Source organism: Medicago truncatula, chromosome 2, assembly GCF_003473485.1.
Source record: "Medicago truncatula cultivar Jemalong A17 chromosome 2, MtrunA17r5.0-ANR, whole genome shotgun sequence".
NCBI lineage: Eukaryota > Viridiplantae > Streptophyta > Magnoliopsida > Fabales > Fabaceae > Medicago > Medicago truncatula.
In genome coordinates, this window is record NC_053043.1 from 47,926,188 (window position 1) to 47,943,232 (window position 17,045).

At 31.3% G+C, this 17,045-nt stretch overlaps 2 protein-coding genes across 3 annotated transcripts; both read right to left on the reverse strand.

Annotated features, from left to right (window-relative positions):
- Positions 1-113: 113 nt before the first annotated feature.
- On the reverse strand, positions 114-4,802 carry LOC11422671 (protein DETOXIFICATION 42). Of its 2 annotated transcripts, XM_039830866.1 has the most exons (14): positions 4,635-4,798; positions 4,097-4,191; positions 3,724-3,845; positions 3,173-3,382; positions 2,902-3,068; positions 2,627-2,762; positions 2,453-2,549; positions 2,202-2,302; positions 1,810-1,973; positions 1,658-1,729; positions 1,420-1,536; positions 1,223-1,318; positions 701-822; positions 114-580 (listed from the first exon to the last, which is right to left on the reverse strand). In XM_039830866.1, the coding sequence occupies exons 2-14, from the start codon at positions 4,171-4,173 to the stop codon at positions 538-540; spliced, it is 1,524 nt and encodes a 507-aa protein (XP_039686800.1). In that variant the 5' UTR covers positions 4,174-4,191; positions 4,635-4,798; the 3' UTR covers positions 114-537. The 2 variants fall into 2 exon arrangements, with proteins under 2 accessions (XP_039686800.1, XP_024632552.1); XM_024776784.2 differs by lacking the exons at positions 114-580; positions 701-822; positions 1,223-1,318 and having other exon boundaries at positions 1,420-1,547; positions 4,635-4,802.
- Positions 4,803-11,386: 6,584 nt separating this feature from the next.
- Positions 11,387-13,560, reverse strand: LOC11416102 (transcription factor MYB46). The gene is made up of 2 exons (XM_003597375.4): positions 13,242-13,560; positions 11,387-12,376 (listed from the first exon to the last, which is right to left on the reverse strand). Exons 1-2 carry the CDS (start codon positions 13,526-13,528, stop codon positions 11,704-11,706), a joined length of 960 nt encoding a protein of 319 aa, XP_003597423.2. The 5' UTR covers positions 13,529-13,560; the 3' UTR covers positions 11,387-11,703.
- Positions 13,561-17,045: the final 3,485 nt, after the last annotated feature.

Sequence of the window (17,045 nt, forward strand, 5' to 3'; positions counted from 1 at the left end):
GAGAAGAGAAATTGAGGAAATTGTCCTCTCAGCTTTAAAAGAGTAAAATTCTGCCGTTAATATCCAAAAGTTTATATTATAAAAATAAATTGGTACATGAAAATGACCAGTTGTTGTTTAATGTTTATGTAATTTTGTCTTTTGGGCTAAGATTCTCTTGTTACCCAAAAAAAGAAAAGAAATCCGTACATGTAAAATTGTTTTCAGTATAGGTTACTTGTGTTGCCTTATTTGTTGCATGATTACAAACACCAATTTGATCCCATATTTCATGTCATTTTCTTATGAGTATGAGATACACTTGTGTTGTGGAGGTTTATTCTGTACATCTTCTAAAGCTGAGTAGATCTTGAACCGATGCCTCAACAAGATAGCACAATCATGCATGTGCCAGTGCCTATTCTTCTCAAATGATTTATCATCCAAGAGACCTAAAAAACAAAGGAAAAATTTGATCCCTTTAATAATGTGAACCACATTCAAATTGTGGCCAAATATTAGCTATGATTATGTATTGATGTTGCCAGCCTAGTGCAGTTAGCTCCTAAGGAATTCCCATGGTCCTGATCCAGTTCCAATCCTGCATTAATGTAGTTGATTGATTGAATGAAATTCATCCAGATGTTGCAAGTGTCTTGGAAGTAAAGTAGCAGAACATGAAATAAAACATTAGGACAAAAATATTTTTGAGGATAATTACCTCAAGAAGCCAGCAAAGGCTCTTAAACTCATATAGATTGTCAATGCAACCCAAATTCCAATGAATCCACCAGCAGATGACAAAATAAGTAGACAAATTATGCTAATAATTGCCACTATAACCTGATGATTAAGAATGCCGTAATTAAATAATGCAACTAATTGTATGTTGTTAACTTCATACTTATTACTTGTTACTCAAGGAAACAAAACATTGTAGCAAAAGTTTGGATATTGAAGCCTATAACACACCAACACAAACATGGACACCGGAAACGACATTGACATGTTGGAACCAGTAAAAAATTGAAGAAAATTAAACGTAACCATGTGTCAGTGTTGAACACGGAGACATGTCAGACCATGTGTCGGTGTTGAACACGGAGACATGTCAGACACCAAACATGTTTTTGATGTGAAGTATCGGTGCTGCGTATATTGAAACTGCATCATTTTCAATGATTCTTTAAGATTGATGTAGATTAAAATATAGCAGATTAAACACATGGATGAATTTACATACCATGGAGAAGGCTGAATATGCAAAATCAGATGCCCCAAAGTTGACACCATCAAATACAAAGGCCAAACAGTTCAGGGGTTGAGTGAGTGCTACAAACTGGAAAGAGAGTTAATATGAATGTAAGTTCCACTTTTTAAGGGGTTTGAAAATTTAAATTATCAATATAACCTTTCCAAATTTGAACACGAATAAATTACCGGGACCCCAACTCTAATGAGGTGGAGGACATCAATATCTTTTGTAAATAATTTAGCTCCAAAGTGCAATCCTGTTCCAAGAATGAATGCAAGTGCCAATCCAAGAACCATGCCCATCTGCATTATAACTATCTACCTCATTTACAACTCAATGTATTATTCAAAAAGCAATTAGCGAGCGGCGTTTATAGTCCTTGTTAAAAAGGACCAGCGATTTTTTAAAAATAATGTAGAACACCTGCAATACTCGGGTAGCAGTTGTTGAGGCCTTTTCATAGTCCTTGTTAGCAAATGCACCTGCAAGAATCGCCTGAAACCAAGATGATGTTTTTTCGGAAGTTATTATTTATGAACTAATAGAAGCCAAGAGAGCAATGAATCATATCTCACCTGCCCGGCAACAGCCAGACCATCAGCAAGAAGAGACACTGCCAACCAAACCTGCAGACAGACTTGAAATGCAGCCATGGATGTTGATCCGTGGTGTGCAGCTAATGATGCAGACAGTGTCACGCAGAATGTTACCGCAATGACCCTCATGAATAATAGAAAACCTGCATGAAAATAATGAAACGGGAAGGACAATCAATAGAACTACGGATTTGAACGAAAAAGGAGTAGCATGGAGGAAATTTCTAAGACAAATTTGACGCACCATATTTGTGTATAAACTTTAAATAACATTGAACAATTTGTTTCTATAATATCCCTAGGGAAAATATCTCTGCTAAAAAAATGAATGACAAAGCCATTTCGTATATACAAGCATAATAAACCTTTACCATTTTTGGCAAATCGGTCGAATTGCATATGTTTGATGCTTGGAGGTATAAGATCAACTTGTTTGTTCAAACTCCACAGGAGTATAGCTGAAAGCAGATACCTACATTTACAGTTAGTTTGAAAATGAGAGATGACAAAATTAAAAAGAAGCAAAAGGAAATTAAGAGACAAGATAGCTCTGCATAAAGTATTCCTTAAATCTCTATTGAACTATAATCAGAGAATTGAATCACAACCAAGTAAAACATACTGAGATATAACATGTGCAATGGCTGCACCATTGACACCCATGCGGAATACGAAAATGAATAGCGGGTCTAGTGCTATGTTCGTCAAATCTCCTGCCACTGGATTACAACAAACATATAGTAATAAGAATCAGACTATAGCAAATAACAATTGAAGTTTGTCAAGGCATACATACCAGTGGCATATAAAGGAGTTTTAGTGTCTTTAAATCCTCGAAAAACTCCCTGCATCGCCAATGAAAGAAGAACCGCAGGAGCACCGAGAGATCTCAATTTCAAGTACTGCTGTGCATGATGTAGCATAGGAGAATCCTGTACAAATGATCCATATTACTTTTAAATCATCGTGTGGTGATACGAGGTCAAATCATTAAAGATATAGGTTAAAATAAAGACTGAAGTGATATTAGCCTATAAGCAAGTCTCGTAATGTTTATACAAAAGTACTTACAGAAGTCACTCCCATGAAGTTCAATAAAGGTTTTGCTGCAGAAATAAGTATTGTTGCCTGGACGAGGCCAAGGACACCTCCAAAATATAACGCTGACGAAGCTGAAGGAATTTGCCTTCTCTTATGTTGATCATCCTTAACTACATTAAAGCTTTCAACAACCGAATCTGAGTTGTCAACACATTCATATGTTAGTAATCAGGATTTTTTCTTGGTTTTCCTGTTGAGAAACAAGGCTTGGCAGACTATCAGGAAAGTAGAAGAATCGTACTTTTCTGCGGTAAGAACTCTTTGGTTTCAGCATCCGGAGGTGTCGCAGCTTCCAAGCATCCATTCTCCTCTACCTGTGAGCTTGCGTCGCTTAGGGCATCTTCCTCAGCCACAAAAGAAGTTGTGACACTGACTAGTGGGAATATAAAGATCCTTGATGCTTGATTGAATAGAGCTATGGAAACTCCTACTGCAGCAAGCTCCACTGGACCTGTAAAGACCAATAATATCCAACACTTGATACATTATAACAAATTCAAATTACATAGTATAGCTTAATTACATTGATTATTTGGATTTCTTCTATCCATTTTTCGAGTCGTATCAACATTTAGTTTCCCTATAGTTCTATTCATATTTTCTAGTGAAACTCTCTTTTGTCAATTCACTTGTGAGACAGGCCTCACTCAAATCTTGTGCATGTGTTGGTGCTTCAAAAGAGTTCTTGTTCTACTAATTTGAACGGCTATGTCCAATCGACTTTTTTGGATGATAATTTAATTGCAGAAAGATTTATGTAACAAGCTCAAAGCAAACAAACTAATAACATACCTAATTGGCCAATGAAGGCCGTATCGACCAGTGATGCTATAGGATCAGCTGTCAAAGCCATTGCAGCAGGCAATGCAATTGACAATATTTCGCGACCAAGATCGTCTAATTTAAACACTAGTCTGCAGTAAAAAGGAAATCAAGAGTTAAACCTAGGTACATGGAATTATGAAAAGAACATCACAAACAACTACTGAAAGAACAAAAAAAATGAACTAAAAATACGAGGTAAAGTTCATCATACATAACAGCTCATCACTCTGCATCACCTAAAAATACAATTGCTAACTAGAGGAATTAGAACTTAAATTTCAAAATCATTAAACACAATAATTGAAAATATGTAGAGGAAATAGGACAAAAAATGGTATACCTAGCATCCTTGAAGAAAGTGCAAATTGGTATTCTCATCCAATCACCTATAGAAAACAAACTCTCTTTCTCTGCCATCTCTGAAGTGCCAATTCACTGTTTTAGGTGAAAAACAGAAGAGAGTTACAATAGAACAAGAAGTTGTTGAAGAGTTATAAAGTTAGTGATAAAAAAAAAAAAAATTAGAAGAAACAAAAAGTTGGTCCAATGTTTAGCAATGTGATATTAATAGTATATCATAAATTAAAGGCAAGAAAGCACATATATATATTCTCCATATTAATTATGTGGTCAAATACTGACCAACAAAATAATTGAATATGTATCAAGGAATAAGCATCAAATTAATAACAGTGATGGAAAGATAATAAAATGCTTTAACAGAATCAAAATGAATAGACCCTCTCACTCAAACAAAAAACACAAACGATATAAACCATCAGAATGAAAAGGAAAGGTGAAAAGCATGTGAAAAATAACAGTAACTCAAGGTTTTGAAACTCCAAACTCTAGCTATGAAATCAATGGAAGGACTCAACTGAAATTAACAGGTGAAAAGCATGTAAAATCTGCAATAATCTGAGAGAAGAAAGGAATAACATGAGAAAGGTGTGATGCTAGAGTGAATAAATAGAAAACAGTTTAGTCTAGAACATAATCAGAAACGTCTTTAAGGTTGCAACAAAACAAAACAACATTGGACTTGTTTGAGACGAAAAAGGTGTCCACAAATATGTTAATGTGGGGCCTAATTTCCACTATAGTCTTAGACTGCTACGACTAGTACCTAAAATTTCGTGAAGATGTTTGGCCTTCACCCAATCACAGTGTAATTATTATGGTTATTATATTAATATTTTAATTTAATATTATCGTATCTTCATTTACTTCTTCTGTGCCATGAATTGCTACTAGTTCAAAATGTATGTGGTGACGGTATATTTGAATATTTTTTGACGTCAAAAGTTTAGAAGTGTCATTGCATGGTTATGAGAGATTGACACGTGTATGACAATTCTTTCGTGGAAGGTTCATCAGCAGATGAAGAAAAAGAAAATAGAAAAAATCTTTGGTAGAGTGTTCCATGTAGGGTCGTTTTTCACCTAGTATTATTATTGGAAGGAAACTGCTACTCTTTCAATTATTACTTGATTTTACTTGCATACACTTCCACCGTTCTTAATTATAAGTATATTTGTCTTTTTAAATTCATTTAATTAATGATGTATTTGATTTATATTATAGACCACATACATCATTAATTAAATGAACCTAAAAAATTATATTTGCTTGTAACACTTAAAAAGAAACCAAAGAATACTTGGAATTTTATTGAAAATTATGCATTATAATCCCTCTTTTTATATTGGTTATATGTTGTGAGAGTCTTTGGTTTAACTTTCACTTTTTCTATATATTTGACTTTGATTCCTTTAGAAACATATTGTGCTTTTAAAGGTTTTTAATATAGTTCCTTTTTCACTTTTCAATATAAAAGGTTCTCTTCTTGATTACTTTCTCCGGTCCTTTTTATAAGACACGAACGAGTTAACAAAAATTAATATATTTGATCATCATTATGAACTAAATACATCAATTTTAGTTGACCAATTTATCTCTTAAAAAAGGATCAAAAGGAGTATTTAACAAACATGACTTATGTCAGCATGACCCTTATTAGAATTACTTCATCCAATCACTATTATAAGCAAAAATTCATTTTTTAGATTCATTCAATAAATTATGTATGTAGTTTATATATAGACCACATACATCATTTATTGAATGAACCTAAAAAGTCAATTTTTACTTATAGTAGTGACCGGAGGGAGTTAAAATTTGTTATCCTTTTTAAAAAATCAATTATAATTTGATTGATAAATAAATATAAAATTTTAAATAAAATATTGAGAAAAAATTATACTAAAAAAATAAATAAAATGATTGGAACTCTAACTCCACGAATGCTTCATTCATTGAAGTAACTCATGAGATCACCATAATAAAATAATTTCTGATCTCATGTTATTTGGAAATAAAAGTCAAAGCACGATAACTTCAATACTAAACAACCTATTTAAATTGGTCTAGTGGTATTAGCTTAAAATTTGAGAGTGTTTCTTCTTAAAGTGTCTCCGTGAGCAGGGTTTGAATTCAAACTTCAAACACTTCATTTATTCACCTTTAAGGTGAATTTCTCTAACTATTAGACTATTTAATAAAAAAAATAAAGTTACACATATTAACATATAAAAAGTAATTTTACAAGATCAACATACAAAATAAACATATTAAATCCACTAATCGCTTCACTTACCAAGGGAAGGAGGTAAAATTTCATCCTACATGTTTTAAATGACCAATAGTTTCTTTTTCTTATCATAAGTTTTTCTACTAATTATTACTCTATTTTTTTACAATTCTGTTCAATTTTTCATATCACTAAAGAAAAATAATTTTGTAAAATAACTCTCACATAGGTATGAAGGTTATTCCTTGAAATATTATTCCTAAGAATGTCATTTCAAGGAATGTAATTTCTTTCCTTGAAACAAACACCCTGAAAGTAGAGCTTTCAATAATAGCAAAGCAAAATCATCTCAATTTTTTTTTCTCCTTTATGGAACGTTATCAAAGCTGAAGCTTCAGTCCTTCTTGAAAACTATATGGAACATAGGCAATGAAAAGTTAATCAATTTCAAGTTGGAATTGGGCCTTTAATCTTTATTGCATCAGTCCTTCAATTTCCTCCCTATGTAGTCTATCATCTCACCATAGTTTGTGATTTCATTGTTGATTCTTACTGCCACATTTCTAATGTTGTGCATGTTACCATTCAATTCACCTCTGTTGAAGACATTTGGTCAGTTTGTGAGAGGCAGTGGACTCCTCAATGTAAGCTTCTGATTAAAGCTTGTATCATCAACATCTTAAAACATGATTTGGTGCGCAAGAAACCAATATTCCAAGTTTCAGGACAAACAAATTCTATGGAAGACAACCATTAGTATGATCATTTCAAAAGTCACTTTATCAGGTAACAAATTAAACTTATTGCTTCCAGCAATATGAGGGAATTTGTAATCCCAAAAGCTTTAAAAATCAACATTCATCCTCCTAGAAACCCCTTGATCAAAGACAGGGCCGTTCCTAGCGTTTTACGGACCTTAGGCATAATATGAAAAAAGGACCCCTTACATAATACATTATAATTTTTTTAGCTCATTGTTGTGTTTTTTTAGCTCTTCATTTTGTTTTTTTTTATTTCACTTTTCACTACCAAATAAATGTTTTTTAGACAACATCTGAAAATAAATTAAATATTCTATATACACCAAAACAAAATGAAATATCCTACAAGTAGAGAAAAATAGCACATGTGAAGTAGACCGAAATTTTAGCACCCCATTTTCAAATAAAATAGAATTTGTTTTGTAATGAAAATTATCTCAATTTCTTGGATAATAAATATCGTCGATATTTTTAATATTAGTGAAGCACATTATTAAGAACAAAGGGCCCAAAAAAATATCACTAATTTCTTCGATAATAAATTTTCAAGCATATTATTAAGAACAACCAATTTTTTTTATAGGAGGGTGTATATAGAAATTTTTGTGCTGCATGGGATATATATAGCGAATCTCACTAAAAGGGCAAAAACATTAATAGATTTCAGCCCATTTCTATAACATGTCAAAGATTGGGCCTTTTCAGAGAATTTTACTATATATACCCCCTAAAATCCAAATATTTCTATATATACCCCTACCTTAAAAAAAAAATTGGGCCCCTACCGGCAAGGGCCCTAGGCCGTCGTACTCGTGGCCTATGCCCTAGGGCCGGCCCTGATCAAAGAATTTCTCTGGACCCCCTCTTGTCAATTGGATAAATGTCAATACATATGGTGCAGTGACAAAAAATTCCACCCAATGCTTCATATGTTGGAGTTAATGTTATAGTATAAATTATGGTCTATTGTGTTAAGCACTAATTAGTTGATGAATATGTTTGATTGAGCTATTCTTTTTAAATGGACCGTGATGGGTTGGACCATTTAGCTAAGCCCAATGAGAGGTCCCTGCCCGTTTAGCTATTTAAACGTCATCCCATCAGACGGTTAAACTACTCTGAACATTCGTGCTAAACGGAATGAGGGTAGTCATCCCTCTCATCCTTCTGATAGTTATTCTTCATCAATCTAATTTAAAAGTATACAATTCCTTATTCCATGTTACTGATATGCTATAACTTGTATCTATTGAATATTGATCTATGGCTGAAAATTTTAAACTTTTATCATGTCTAACTTACTACTAAATGTTTGCTTATTGTAATAAATAAAAGAAGCCTTGCCATTCTTTGTGTAGCCTCTTTACTTCTCACTATTTTAAGTACAACGAAACAAGTAGTAATAATTTGAGATTCGTTTTGAACTTTTTTTGGTCATGATTGTGTTTTATCACATTACACTAGACTAGATAGCTGAATTCCATTATATATATGTTGGCCTCAAAAGTGAGACAACATATGATACGAGAATATGTATAAAGACTAAAGTTAAATTATGAAATGAAGAAGAAAACATATTATGGTGTGGATGCAAAGTACTATCGCTAGGGAAATGTTATCAAAGAAAGCACTATCTTCAAAAATAGACTTTGATAATTCAAAGTTTAACCGAAAAAGTAATTAAAGTTTGGTTTAAAAAAACTTCACACAGAATTCAAATTTAGATTTTCTTAACAATTTTGTTGTTTGCTAAAGTTCATTAACCATTTGAATCAAATTATTTAGTTACTTACTTATTGTTACTTATTACTTGTCCATTTCAAATCAATTACTTGTTGCTTTATATTCACTTCTTGATAATTATCCTGCATTAATTATTGCATATTTTTCGTTTGTCTTAATACCCAGTTCTCTTTCACGGCTTGGAATGAGAGTTGAAGTTATAATTATTAATCTTTGAAATTCAGCCATTTAACTTAAATAACTTTCCAATAATATGATGAAACCTCCACAAAATTAACACTAACTAATCCGACTGTTGAGTACAGAGTGGACTAATTAACATGAATGATTAAATTAGACGTCATCTTTCCAAGTATACATAGATAGATTTTTTTGAGAGAAGTATACATAGAAGATTAAATTAGTCATGAAAGTAAATATGCTTTGCTTCCAAAGAGCATAACAAACTTTATTTTGACTGAATCAATTCTTGTGACTGTTATTCTATGACCTTCGTACGGAATGTATTTTTGTTACTATAGCGAATGATTCTATCAAAAGAAGGAGCTGGTTGGACACAACCATAAATCTTTTATATTTAGGCACACACTCATTAGCCACACAACCATGAATTGATTGTTGAGAAAGTCTTACTTGGGCACATACCCAACACCTCAATTTTGGGTATATATTCACATAAAATTAACAAAATTAAATAAAAAGTATTTAGTCAAATCAATTGATATATTATAATTTTATTTTCTATTAACTTTTTCTTGCTTTTGTGTGTGTCCAAAATTGAAGTGTTAGGTTTGTGTCCAACGAAGACTTTCTCTTAGATTGAAGTGTTAGGTTTGTGTCCAACGAAGACTTTCTCTTAGATTGTTAATGTGTGTCTAAATACAAAATATTTGTGTTTGTGATCAAGTAATCTAAAAGGAGTCTTTATATGCAATCATTCGTAGCAGCTCACAATTGTGTTGTTGGATCTAAACCATGATATCGAACTACTCATACATTTAATATTTTTAAAAATGCTTGGGTGGTTATAATCATTTGGACACATCATTTGGACGCAAAAAAAAATATATACTATTTAAATATTTTATAAATATATATTATTTAATTTTTTTCTCTTTCCACCTTTTTTTAAATATGCGCATATCCAAATAATATGTCTAAATTTGAATCAAGTGACTTTGAAACCACTATATATAGAAGATTCAAAGTAGGTGCATATATACTTGTTTATGCATCGCAGGATTCAATCTATCAAACTGAGATATGTGTGTGTGTATGATTCAATATATACTTGCTTACTTTAAGAAAAGAAAAATAGGATTGAATGATGAGTTAAAAAGAAAAGAAAATTGATTACCTATCGTGAGGGATCAAAATCACATAGTTCATGGTAGAAATTGACGTTTGATATGTTGTGTTTTTTATTAGTTTTAAAAAAGGTTTTAAAGTAAAAGTCAAGTGGCAAAATAGGATTGATTAGTGTTTTTTATATTAAAAGAAAATTACTCAAAGTAAGATTAAATTGATTATGTTTGATTAAGAAAATAAAATAAAAGAGGATCACTTGATTTTTGGAACCAAGGTTTATTAAAAAATAATGTTTTTGTGATTTTTGTTATTTGCATGTTTATTTTAAAATTAAAACTAATCTAAGGGAGCAGAAATAAAAACGTATGTACATTATGGTGGCGTTGGACCACCACAAGGACCCTTGACCTAATAAAGATGCATGAGAATAAAAAAAAAAAAAAAACGCTAAAGAAAAGAAAAAATGCAAGAGGAAATTAAAAAGTCTCATTAACTTTGGAGAGCAGCCACTGCCTTGCAATTGGAATGGAATAGAACAGACACTCGAAAATTGAAAGAATAGCCACGACAACAGCTAATTGTGATTAAAGAAGCCCCCTGCAAACAAGTAAACGGAAGTACGCGCAGCAAAAGGGGATTTCATACAAACACACAAGCCTCGCCACATGAATAAGAGAGGAGTGCCCGACTTTGAAAAAAAACATGAGGTATTTTAAAATACCTCTCTGCTGAATTTTTCATTAAAAAATTAGAGATTGATCAGGTTCAAATGATACGTATCAGTGAGATCTTGGATCAAAATTAAATTGGGGTATGACAATGTATATTTATTAGGCTTAATTGCACTTTTGGACCCCTATCTTTCCAAAAGTTGCGGTTATGGACCCATAACTAATTTAAATACAAAACAGCCCCCTATGTTTTGATTCTTTGGCAGTTTTGGACCCCCGTCCATTGTTGACTCGGTCAACGCTGACGAGGCACCCTAAGTGAGGTGCCACGTGTCAATTTTTTTTTTTTTTGCCTTAGGGGTCCAAAACTGCTAAAGAATCAAAACATAGGGGGCTGTTTTGTATTTAAATTAGTTAGGGGTCCATAACCGCAACTTTTGAAAAGATAGAGGTCCAAAAGTGCAATTAAACCTATTTATTATGATGAGTACTATATATATCCCCTGACAAAGGTTGAACAAGAACAATTAATCTATTCATGATATCCTTTTCCAAGCTAGGAAGGAAGATTAATATTGTAATTAACTACAATGGTTTCCAGGTACAAAAATTAACTTGCAAGACTACTTACACGATCATGTATATATGTTTGACTTTTATTTCAGACCTACCTGTTTATTGTTAATTTGTAAACTTATATACTCCTTTCGTATAACAACAAAGGTATTGTAATGAAACCACCAAGTCTACCAATCAAGGTTCATATATAAATTCTGAAGGTTTGACTAAAAAATGGGACCCCAATTAGGAGAAATTGAGGGAAAAAAATGATATAGCCGTAGGAACACAAATATTATTGGATCAGAATGAAAAATCAAGAAAATAAAAAGGAGGAAACATCTTTCATCAACTCCTCAAAATCCCATTCTCCCAAGTTGAATTGTTCTTGAAATAAATTCTCCACTACTTCACCCCTACTTTCAATTTTATTATTATTGCTTTCAATAATATTGCAGTTACTAAGCATATTGTTTATCTTTATGTCATCAAAATAATAATCAGAATGGTTAGGGTTAGTTTCTATGTTGCACTTATTCTCCATATCCCCTTCTACTCCAATATTTACACTCCCAAACACACCATTTTCTAAATAAGAACCTTTAATTTCAACTTCGTGATTTTGTGACGAAAAGCATGGCATTGTAGTAACTGTATTGTTGAAGTATCCACTATGATCCATCACAGGCAACGTGTCAATATTCATGGTATTGAAAATTGTGTTTTGCAATATTGATGGTGATGGAGATGTTGATGATGAAGTGAACATAGGCATACTCATGTAGCTGTTGTAATTTGCATGTTGTATAGAAATATAGGACCCTTGTTGTATATTGAAATCTTTGTTAGGTTCAGGTGAGGACTCATCACTTGGATTTGGTGAGGTTGAAGAAGACAAGTTCTTAAGTCTTTTCTTTATAGTTGAATTCCAAAAGTTTTTTATTTCATTGTCGGTTCTTCCCGGTAATCGTGCTGCTATTTGAGACCATCTTCAAAAAGTCAAATGTATTCAAATGTCAGGTCAATGCATATTATAGAAGAAGTTAATTAATTTGAAACATAACAAAAGAATACTTTGCATGTAAGCTAATAAAAAACCTTCAGATATGGAGTGTCTTTAACTCCAAGTCCTTTTGTTAGCTTATTTAGTTAATATGCATATCCAGGGACTCCCAAACAATATACATAAAAAATATAATTAATGAAAAATGTGTTTCATTTATTCTATATAAAAAGGTGATTTATATATAAAAATAAAAATGATTTGCAATTAAAATTATTGATTATTGTATGACTTATTAGATGGATAATAGTGCGGGATTGTCTCATGGAATATCATGTTTTCGTATCTTACTAGCTATCTTAATTAGAAAGCTTGTATTAATTCTTTCATACATATATATATATATATATATATATATATATATATATATATATATATATATATATATATATATATATATGCATGTTAACATGCAAACATATATTGGAACAGTACTCATTAATTTAGAACTAATTCTCTTCTTTACTAATTAATTAACACTTAGTTAAACACCTACCACTCCTCCAAGAAAAAATAATAGCTAATTAAGGATATAACCTAGATTTTACATATGTATATGTTCTCCCTTCACACTAAATTTTCCACTACCTGAGTTCTATGCAGATTTTACTAGTTATTATAATATTATAAGTTATTTTACATATTTGAATTATGGTGAGTTTAGTAGTGTCACAGTGTGCCAATATAATTTAACAAAATCACAATGCCACCCTAATGTTAATCAAAGATGTATAAATTGAATTTATTGTTTAAGATGGATGAATAAGTAGAGAAGAATATTATTGATGGACCTGTTTCCAAGTAGAGAATGGAAATGGATGATGAGTTCTTCTTCTTGTGTTGAGAAAGCACCTCTTTTAAGATCAGGCCTCAAGTAATTGATCCATCTTAGCCTACAACTTTTGCCACATCTTTCCAATCCAGCATTTCTTGCCACATCACTCCAACATCCTTGTCCATTCCTAACCATATAGTTCATAAGTTTCTCATCTTCTTCTGGTGACCACAAACCTTTTCTAAGCTTCTTCTTATTAATATTGATGTTGTTTTTAGTACTACAAATCTCTGGCTTTCTCATTGTATTAGTTTGTTATTTTCTTCCCAAATTGGTTAATTTGATATGAACAATATGAGAGATAGTTTTATATATATATAGAGCTAGCTAGGTATAGGGAGAAAGATTAGAAAGAAGCTTCATAAGGAGGAAATAAATTAATAATGAACATGATGATGATTGTGATGGTTATGGTGTTTGCTTACAATATAGGAAAGAGTGAGAAAAAAGAGTTGGTAGTAAGAAACGGTTTGGAGAGAGACATAATATTATTTGAGACATATTGGTGGTCGTCTTGTCTTTGACTCCATGGCCTTGTCTTTTTACTTTTTCTTATTATTTTTCTTCACTCACAAGGTTATCATAACATACATGAATTTATCATAGACCATATATAGTGTGACACATTAATATATATTTATATTTATATTTATCAAACGTATATAACAGTTTGTTTTATAACCAAGCTAAGTTTTTTGCTTCCACTTCACATAATCTCTCAACACGTGTAGTTGAAGATATATAGAAGTCCAACATTTACAAGGGTTAATCAATAAAAGCTAGGACGGCACACACTTTAATTAATAATGAATATTTTCCTGTTTCTTAGTTTAATATTTTTAACATAAGATCAACATGCTTAAGTTTTATCACCAAAAGAAAAAACGGAAAAGTAAAACAGACTCAAATATGTCCATTTTAATCAATAGTATTATATTGTGCAAGCATTCTCTCATCCCTAAAATTTAAGTGACAAAAGAAGATATTTGGACCTTTCCAGTCCATATATACTGCCGCAAATTTAATTAATTTATATATATGATTCAACATTTGAATCGAATGTTACTATCATCATATTTACAAGTTTTGAAATTAGTCTATAATTATTTTCTATGTGGACCAGACAAGACCCACATTAACGTTGCATATGCAAGCAATCATAGCCATTAGATAATCTAAGAAGAGGGATTGAATTGGTTGATTAATTATTAAGCAATATTCAAGTGCATAATTTAGAACTACTACTTTTACCAGCTAGCAATTGGTTTTTATAAATGAAGTTGTATATTTAACCTTTGGTTAATTACTTATGATGTAATGGTAATTTACTCCAAGTACGGTTTTGGATTGACTAACTAATTAAGAAAAAGGAAACAGTTTTATAAAAGTATGTACTGCTTTGTTATGGGAATATTCCTAATCAAATGTATGAATGTGTGAATTAATGTGATTGACACGCATGCACAGCACGTGCAATTTAGAATATGACTTTTATATAAATAAAATAGTAATCAAAATATCTAAATAAATTATGGTTGAAGTAAGGAAATGATGCACTTTAACATTCTATGTTTTATTTTGTCCAAAACAAGAAGCTTTCTCTGTTTTTCTCGTGCACATATCTTTTTTTCTTTTTTCGGACTAATTAATTAAAGGTGAATCATGTGAGCAAAAGAAAGAAAGAAATGGTGCAACAAATCATTGACTTATCTGGCCATCTTTTTAATGCGAGGACAAAAATATATGGGCAAAATTCAATTTTGTTGGGAGGGATTACAAGCTGCAATTGAAACAATTTTGAATGGAAAGGCCAAAATCTACTTTGTTTTCTACGACCACTATTTGAAAATTGTTTGAAGCTTTAACAGTGACAAACTTTGTATTTCAAAAGTAAAAACGGACAATTCTTTTCATTTTCCAAGTTGATTAGTGACTTTTAGCAAAAATAAGAGAAAATGAATATGTGTGTGTGGTTCATAAACATAGCGCAACTCATATTGAATTTTCTTTGCTTTTGTCAAGCATAAGGTTATTATCTGAACTGGAAGATTAGACGGATTGTGAGCTTCTACTTTCGTGACATAAGAGACTATTTAAATCTCTGCTCTAAAAAGCATCATGATGGGGTAGCAAAATGTGATATAGACCATGGTGTACGGGTGAGTTCCAAATGCGAGAATTTAGTTATTTAATGGCTAAAGATTTTGTTATTTATATTCATCATGTTCTTCGTGAAGACAATGTTTGTGAGAATTTTTTTGCCAAAAAAGAAGTTAGTAGTTCAAAGTTGCTTTTTGTTTTGCATGATACTTGTCATGATTTAGGCTCACCCTTGTTGGCTTATGTGTTAGGCGTTTCTTTAAAAGAAAGATTAATGTGTGTCGTTAGGACGTTAGGACACTAGTTAAAGAAACCAATAAAAAAATAATATTGTAAGATATCATATATTTTTTTCAAAGGAGAATAAGACGTTATATATTTTTTTTAGTTCTGTTATTAACCTATTTTTTACTATTGTATTAGCCAAAAAAAATATACTTGTCAATCACCTTTTGAATAAATTTTATTAACCACTTTAACTATTTCATTAATTACAAAAAATGAAATATACTAACCATTTATTTTACATGATTTCAAAAAAGTTACTATCTTCCCTAATTATAAGACCCCTTTGAGAATTTTTTTTTGTCTCTTTTTATAAGACTCCTTTGCTATTTCCAACTACATTAATTATTTTTTACATACATGCATGCCCCTATTAATCATACATCTTTTTCTTCAATCAGCAATAAATAACATGTAGAAAACATAAATCATCTCTCTCTTAAAGGATAAAATTGTAAAAATAATACTAATTACAAACATATTTAATACAAATATCCAGTATCTTAATTCCCGTTATTTTTTCAAAAGGACCCTATAATTAGGGACGGAGGCAGTACAAAATTACATAGATCTCAAAAGTGGTAAACAGTGTATCTTAGCTCCCTCAAAAAACAAAAATATATCTTAGTAGTTAATGAAACAACGAAATTGGTTAATGACATAACATGTTATGAAAATTCTTTTCTATATTAAAAAGCATGTTTTTTTTGTTCAATGTACCCTACTTATCATTACTCCTACTTTAATGTACCCTTGGTTGCGAATGATCAGCTTCTGACAAATATAATATGTAGAGGATTTGTGAGGGGTAAAAGTGGTGAATTGAGAGTTTCATGTTTCAACACTTTCAAAAGCATGTTGAAGAACCTTAAATGTATCAAAATGAAAGATAAATGATCCTTTACGAGAAGCAGCAAAGCAGACCCACTCCTGCAAGAGTAAAAGAAGAATCAAACTGGATGAGGATAATTGCTGCCTTTCTTATCTTAGTCATTCTAGAAAAAAATTAGGCAATTTCTTTTTTCACGGTACTCTCTTCTTACATGTCCTACTCAATTCCGAAAATACTCCTATTTATATTATATAATTCAAATTACTTTTTGGAGATTTTCGAATTATATAATCCAAAAACGTGTTTAACCAGATTTTCGATCAACTTTGCGAAACAATGGCATACATTATTAAAAAGAAATAAGCGGAAATGAAAAAAAAAAAAAAAAAAGACATAAATTTTAAGCGACGCCAATAATTGAACATATTTTATTATTTGATCAATATTTCATCTTACATTTACATTAGCATAATGCTTATTACAACAAGTTATTAGACACTTAAAGCAATATTTGTAGTAGAAAAGGATAGAGGGGGAAGGAGT